Source organism: Miniopterus natalensis, chromosome 8, assembly GCF_054644295.1.
Source record: "Miniopterus natalensis isolate mMinNat1 chromosome 8, mMinNat1.hap1, whole genome shotgun sequence".
Lineage (NCBI taxonomy): Eukaryota > Metazoa > Chordata > Mammalia > Chiroptera > Miniopteridae > Miniopterus > Miniopterus natalensis.
Genome location: NC_142088.1, coordinates 31,587,050 through 31,595,220, shown reverse-complemented (window position 1 = coordinate 31,595,220; position 8,171 = coordinate 31,587,050). Strand labels below are relative to the sequence as shown.

The following is an 8,171-nucleotide window of genomic DNA, read 5'->3' as shown; positions in this document are numbered from 1 at the left end:
GGAGAAGTTTGAAGTTTGTGAGGAAATTGGATGTTCTATGAAGAAAGATAAGACAGCCATCAGCAGTTGTCTGGAAATGGACACAAGCAGTAAGATAACATTCGTTGAATTCTTATTTCAGAAAAGGTAGCACTATCTAATTTACAGGAGAATGTAAATTTTAGTTTTGTTATATTTTGTTTGCTTTATTATGGGGTAATAGGTAGCACCAGAGATCTTCTAATAAAATAATAGAGTGTTATAAATTGAATATTTGTGTCCCTCCCCAAATTCATATATTGAAGCCCTAACCCCTATTGTGGTGGTAGCTGGAAATGGAGCCTCTAAGGAAGAAATTATGGTTAAATGAAGTCATAAAAGTGGGCCCTTATCTGATAATATTCATGTCTCTATAAAAAGAGATACTTATAGCTCACTCAAAGAAGAGGTCATGTGAGCACACAGCAGGAGGACAGCCGCCTACACGTTAAAACAGGAGGCCTCAGAAAGCAGGCTTTGATCTTGGTACCTTGCTGGCACCTTGATTTTGGACTTTCCAGGCTCCAGAACTGGCAGAAATAAATTTCTGTTGACTAAACCACCCAGTCTATGGTATTTTTGTTATGGAGCCTGAGTAGACAAAGACATGGAGTAAACAATAACAGGCTGGGGATTAAATATGTTAAAGTGTTTCTAGAAAATGTAAGACAATAATGGAATGGAATATAATATGTAGCCTGAGATAAGATAAAAAGAGGTCTGCAACTTCTACCTGGTGGTTACATGTGTATGTTGATTTGTGTACATTTGCTTTGTATGTTGCTACGCTTCTGAATTCTCCTACGCTTAGGCTAGCACTCCAGGTGTGTCCATACTATCACCAGAAAATCTTCATAGTTTCCCCCTGCTTTCCATATTTTGTACCTCTATTTTGTTTAGTTGGATATTAAATAACAGTGGTGATATGTAAGCATTTACATGTTGGTCCTAACTCTAGGGACAAAGCTTCTAGTATTTTTCTACTGACATGATGCTGACTTTGGGGCTGAGGTATCTTTTATTATGTAAATGAGGTATCTGTAAATTCCTTATGTATTTTTATTTTTGAAAAATTAATATATAGTTTAATTTTGCCAAATGCTTCTTCACCAACTCTGGAGATGACGTTTGACTTTTTAAAATTAATGTATAGTTGACATACAGTTTTGTATTAGTTTCACATATAGTGACTTGACATTTATATACCTTAAAATGTGATCACTACTATAAGTCTAATAACTGCCTATCATGCTAAAAAGTTATTATGATATTATTAACTAGATGCCCTGTGCTATACATTAAATTCCTGTGACTTATTTATTTTATAACTGGAAGCTTGTATCACTGATTCCTCTTCACCTTTCTTCACCCATCCCCCACCCCCTCCCTCTGGCAGCCATCAGCTTGTTCTCTGTATCTATATATTTTTTCCTTAATTCCATCCATATGATGTATTAAGTTAATAGATTTTCAAAACATTGATTTATTCTTGCATTCCTGTAACACATTTTACTTGGTTATGAAATATCTTTTAATATGCATTGAATTCTGTTTCCCAGTATTTTACTTTAGATTTTTATCTAACATTATTCATAATATATTAACAATATTAGATTGCAAATTTGATTTCTCGCTTCATAAAAATAAGTTGGAGGGTTGGCTTTTCTCAATAAGTTAATTATGTCTTTTTCTTTTCTGATATTTTTGTCACTTCATAATCGTTGAGAGAGGTAAAGTTTCCTACTACTTTTGTGTTTTTGTCCAGTTCTCCTTATATCTCCTATAATTTCTGTTATATATTCATAACTGCACAGATTCATAAGTGTTATGCAATCTCTGGGACTTGCACCCTTTAGTATTATAAAATGCCCTTCCTTTTCTCACTTGATACCTTTTTTAGAAAACCTAAATTCCTCCCTGCCTAGTGTTAAGATCAGGACCATTACTTTTTCATTTGTTGTTTTTGATTTGTCTGGTATTTTCAGAGTTTCTTAATCATGTGCTTAGGATTGTATTTTGTCTACCTCAAAAAGATGCTTTTACTTGTGGTCCAGTTTGAAAATCTATTAATACATAAGTTAAACCCTCTGCTTATATGAACCAGATGCATTATATTTAATTCTGCCAAATTATTTTTGTCATTTTGTTCTATTTTTTATGGTTATTCAAAAAAATATTTTAAGATCATCCATTTCTCTGGAACCCACTCAGATCAGGATTTTGTCTCAACAGGTCCCCTGAGACCGCCTTTGTTGGTGTCACTAATGACACCCATGTTGCCAGAAACAATGACATGCGCCTGTTCATTTTGGCTGAGGCCTACCCGCATGTGACAAGGCTAGCTGCTCTGTCTGTTTTGAAACGTTTTTTCCCAATTAGCTTCTGAGATAACTCTCACCCGGTGCTCCTTCTAGCACATGGAGTGCTCTGCTGAGCCCTTTTCACTGGCTTCTCTGCCATATCCCACCTCCTTAATGGTGGGGAACAGGACCCCAGAACTCAGGCCCTGAGTTTCTTTTCTCCTGTATTTACTTCTGCTTCCTGAGTGCACGCACCCAGTTTCAATGTTGTCAGTGCTTTCAATGTGTCGACAACACTCAGGTTCACACCTCAAGTCCACACCTGCCTCCGGGTCTTCAGACTCATGGGCTGAGCAGTCTGTCGCACACACATCTCTGCATCGATACCTAATAGAATATGAATCTTCTATGACTAACACCAAGCTCTTGATTTCTCCAACCAATGTGCTTTGTCTCATTCTTTCCTCAGTTAATAAACAGTAAATGTGACTCCATTCTCCTCAATGCTCAAGGAAACAGAACAACAAAAAACAAAACAAAATTGAAACCATTCTTGACTCTTAAATTTATATCCAATCAAAGACCATATCCTGTTGGCTCCAGTTCTATGTATATTCAGAATTCTTTGACTTCCCACGACCTCTGCTAATGTGCTATTTTAAGCTCCCAACATCATCTCTTGCTTAGACAGTTGCAGTAGCCTCTTACCAGTCTCCCCGATTCCACCATTTCTACTCTGCTTTCACTCTCGCCACCATACAGTTTATTCTCTACTCATCAGTCAGAGTGAACTTTTTAAACAGATATCAGATAACTTCACTCTTCTTTCCCAAGCCGCCCTGCCCTAGAGAATAAAATAAAAAATCCACACCTTGGCTTTCAAGGCCCTGGATGATGTGGTTACTAGTGAGCCTCTGGCTTCATCTATTTCTGTCCTCTCTTTTTATAAAATATGTTTTTATTGCTTTTTAGAGAGAGTGGAAGGGAGAGAGGTAGAGAGATAGAAACATCAATAAGAGAGAACATTGATTGGCTGCCTCCTGCATGCCTCCTACTGAGGATCAAGCCTATAACTGGGGCATGTGTCCTGACTGGGAATCAAACCGGTGACCTCTTGGTTCATGGGCCAGTGCTCAACCACTAATCCACACCAGCAGGGCTCTGTCCCCTCTTTAACTTCCACTCCACCACCTTCTTGAGGTTCCTCCAACAGTACTGCCATGGAACCTGTGTCCTTGCTGGTCATGGTGCCAGTAATGCCTCCCATCCCAAATAACCACACAGCTCTCTCATGTCTCTGCTCAAATGTGACCCCATTGGGAACCCTTCCTGTTACCTGATCTAAACTAATACATCCCCTAAACAATAAGTATTTGCTGAACGACAGAATGAATTTCTTCGTAGATCTGGGGTTCAGGCAAGTTTTTTATCTCATCCCATGATATTTAAAAAAAAAGAATAAAAATGTAAGAAGAAAAAAATAAAGACAACCCCCTGGTGTTTGAGTTGAAGTAAGTTGCTGGTTTGCTGGGTGTATCCTGCTTTTGTTTAGCACAGATGTGCAGCCAGAAATGTGGTGTTTGTGAAACCCTCTGAAGTGGGCAGAGATGTAGTTCCACTGTTAATGCTGTAGAGCTCTGGCCACACACGCAAGCAGAGTTCATGCTCCATGTGGGGACGAGAAGAGATAGAGGTGACTTTCTGTCATTGTATGTATTTATTTGGATCCTTTGTTCCTTGCACGCTGTAAGCTGTGGTAAATGTTTCTCGCTATTTAGCATAATGCTTACAGAATTTTTGGACTAAAGCAATGAGGAATTTTGATCCAAAGGATGAGTTGTCTCTCTGGGTCAAAGCCTGGGATGTTTTGATATAGTCTCCAATTGGAACATAAAAAAATTTATTTCGTACTTGGGAGGAATGATACCAGATTTAAGTCAACACTTTTTAATTCTCCATCTGCTCCTGTGAGCTATGTTGTAAAATTATTTGTGTAGCTTAAACTGTAGCTTTCATAGATTTAAAGCAAAGATTATGCAATGCAAAGTATTTAGTGGAGGAATGTCTATTTGAAAGTAAGGAGAAACATATCAGATTTTAAAATTCTATTTAAGTTGCAAAATCTCTATGGAGGGACTCCATTTTATACTGCAATGCTCCTAGTATTGTGCTTTTTAAATAGATGCTCAATATATCTTGTTGATTTAAATTTATTTTATAACGTATTTTATTCTAAAAAATTACTTTAAAAGATTCCTTTCCTTTCCGTTTTCCAATACAAAACTACCCAACATAATATAATGAGGAAAGGAGGCAAAGCCTTGTACATTTCCCTCTTTATGGGAATCCCTTTCTTTCTGTCTAGGAAGGAATTTGCATACTTTGTCATTTATTTGGAATTTTCCACTAAGAGAGCAAATTCATAACATTTTAAAATAGAATTTATGGAATGACTTGTGGGTATATTGGAGACTTCAAAGAAGGTAATAGAGATATAGTCATTGATTTTAAGAAGTATGTCACTGATTGCTGTAAAGAATTATGTTTATAAATTAGATTATTGAGCATCGCAGTGAACATGAGTGAAAACCAACTTAACTCATAACTTTAACATTTTCATAGAATCGAAATATAGAGATATACATTAAGTAGGCATGAGTTGTTTTAATTGATCAAATATCTTAAGTATGTTTTACAGATAAAAGAAATGATTGTTTCTATTAGCAGATTAAAACAAGAGAAAATTAAAACAGGTTCACATTTTTAAAAAAGTAGTAAGCAATAAAAACAGCACTTCAGCTACCACCAATTCTATGTACACTGGATTACATTTGAACAAACACTAAATTACAGAATAGATATTTTATGAACAAGTGCACTGGAAAATAACTTCAGAAACTAAAAAATGACATTAGAATATTCAAAAAATTACAATGTGAGTTTCACAAGCACTTGCAGAAAAATAGCAGGTCTACATTGTAAAAGTTAGAAATTCCCAAAATTATTTTTTAGATACCAAAGAAGTTTACTTTTAAAAATATCAATTTTAATTTTACTTTATGAGTAAGAAACAAAGGAAATCTTAATTAGAAATTCAGCTTTCTAATTAAGAGAATTCTAATATTTAAAAATAGTATCCCCCAAAAATATGGGTACAAAATTAACACTGATTAATTGAAGACTGTACAATAGATAAATCCTGGACATAAAAGAAATCTGATCTAAAGTTAATAAAAATCACAATAAAAAATACTTGAAAATTGTAGTATAATTTTAATATAATGCTAGCTTATAATTTGACATTTTTTACTGTCATTTATGGTTGAGACTGGACAGTTTGTCTAAAAGAATGCTGAAATATGCAGTGTCAACAAAGGGTTCGAATCTGTCTTGGAATAATAAATAGCTAAAAGTGAGTTAATTTAAAGGAATTTGTATAATTTAGGCAGTAGATTGTCTAGAACAGCCCGTGTTCCTTTTTCTGACAACTTGCTGTGAAATCCACAAATTTGAACTAACTTAATAAAAGTTTTACATGTATATGGGTAAACTATAAATGTATTGGTCAGACCATTTAACATGTTAATTCTTACAATTTTGATAATTATCCTGGAAAATTTCAAATGACTTCTGAACTCACCATCTATTGATGGTTTAAGAAACAACCCATGATGACTAAGTCACTAGTGTAATCCACTGTAAGCAACTGACACACTGTAAGCACACATACACATAGTGATGTCTCCTCCCAAAATGGACTTTTGCTAATTGATGGTATTTTGTTTGTCATAAATCAGGAAAAAGTAACATTAGCAAACTGAATCCCCATTTAACTGTCGCTTTAATTCATTAGCAAGGCTTTCTTCCATCTTAATTCAATTATTCCTTAAACATTCTGACAACAATTCTTCCTCAATGCTATATTAAAATCTTTCACTGATTTCTATCATCATATATTGTAGCTCTGTTAAAAGAGTATTATACTCTATTTGATATATATTGCATTCCTATAGTTTTTAAATAACTTGAAACATTTCAAAAGACATACGCCTTCATATAGTATAAGTCAGGAAATTAATATTTTTATGTGGTAAAAACCATAAGAGTAGCGAACTGGCATTTATTACAGTAGGAGTTGCTTAAATTTTCTGAATTAGAATGCAAGTTCATCGTCAAAATAAAAAGAGAAATATGTCAAACATACCGATTAAGTATGAAACACCAAAGTTAATATGTTCAATAAAACAATGGTCTTGAGTTTGTTTTTAATAAATATTTTATATCTTTTATAGATATTTCTGTTAGTTCTCAAACTTCTGATGCTGGCATCTGGTTGTCTTTAATATATTTACCAAATATAAAATTCCAGACTCTATTTTATTATAAAATCAGCCCAGACACAGTATCAGATATTAAGATGCATACATTGTTACATTATGTATTTGTTTTTAAAAATCTTACCCAGGTTGCATGTATCTGATTTGAGGCTATAAAATAGAATAACAGAGTATTTACAAGCTCATCTTTCACAACAATTTTTTTTACAAACTCCAAAGGAAATAAGAAACTCTTCATTGATATTCTTTATGTAAAATACTTGCTAATTTGTCTACACAGTAGAATGGAAGGGGCAACGCTTTTATTTACAGATACGGGGAAACTGATTCTCTCCCACTTATGTGGTAAGATAAGAAAGTAGCTGATAAAGTGTATTGTAGTATCAACCAAGATGTCTCCCTAATGATACCAAAGTAGGATTCCATGTCATACATACTGTTTATGTCATAAAATCGGATATGACACAGGGTATGTGTGATGTGTCAGCAAATGAGTACCCAACAAGAATTCTGCTCAGATGCCTTTCTTGGGAAGGAGAGGGTAAGCCAACAGGAATAATCATCCCTTTATCTGGTCCATTTGAAAGGGTAAATACAAAAAGAGCTAGAATGCTCTCTGAGCAAAAAAAAAAAATCAACTTCACCTATGAATATGTGATAAAGTTTTTAAATAAACAAATGAAAAGTTAATTTTGCATCCATTCCTATAGGCTTTAACTAGGTCTCTTTAGGCAACAAGAGTAGACTTATGCTGAATGTGTATATGAACTTTTACAGTCTCATTCATTTTTTAATGCATGCAGTGTGCTAGAACTGGTTGATTCCAACCACAAGAATTGATTGCGGTCACCTTTTTTTAATTCCACATTCAGTGGTGTCAAACTTGTAGCTTGAAATCAGCCATGGTAGGACTATTTACACCATAGAAACTGGCACACATTACAAATCAGAGCACCTCCCCCCCATAAAGCTAGTTGTTAAACATTGATCAACAAACTACTGAATTCATGTGAGGGACTCTTTGTGGCAATCAAGAAATTCACTTAATATTGAATTCTTCTGCTTATAAAATCATGGATCAAAGTCCTCAAGTTAAGAGTGGAACAATATAGTCAAACAATGTTGCCTCTATTATAAAATATAATCACTAAACTTTTCTGGTTTTAAAACAACATTTTCAATATCATGGGTGCTTTTTCCATTTAAGTGTTCACTTGGATAGTCATTACTGTAACCTGTACCATCACTGACGGAGGACACTGTGTAAGATGCACTACGAAGAGCATCTGAGTGGGAAAAGCCGTTTCCAAACTGAGTTCTATATTGCTTCCAGTTTCTTCTTAGAATTGCTTGAACCTATCAATCAAAAAGAAACAGAAAAGACAAGAGCAATCCATTATTTAAAATGAAGATATTGTATAATAAAATAAGTTATATAGAAAGACTTTTTTTTTTTAAAAAAAAGGCATTGATATTAATTAGTGAATAATATTGCTTTTTAAACTTACTTTAAAAA

General features: G+C 34.3%; 1 protein-coding gene across 7 annotated transcripts in view; it reads right to left on the bottom strand.

The window, feature by feature from the left end:
* Positions 1-6,676: 6,676 nt before the first annotated feature.
* Positions 6,677-8,171, bottom strand: part of CALCRL (calcitonin receptor like receptor) — an 86,885-nt gene continuing 85,390 nt past the window's right edge. For all 7 annotated transcript variants that reach the window (XM_087819721.1, XM_016213132.2, XM_016213060.2 and 4 more), the window contains one exon: positions 6,677-8,011. In XM_087819721.1, coding sequence (XP_087675847.1) covers positions 7,787-8,011 — 225 coding nt within the window. In that variant the 3' untranslated portion in view covers positions 6,677-7,786. The remainder of the gene's footprint in view (positions 8,012-8,171) is intronic.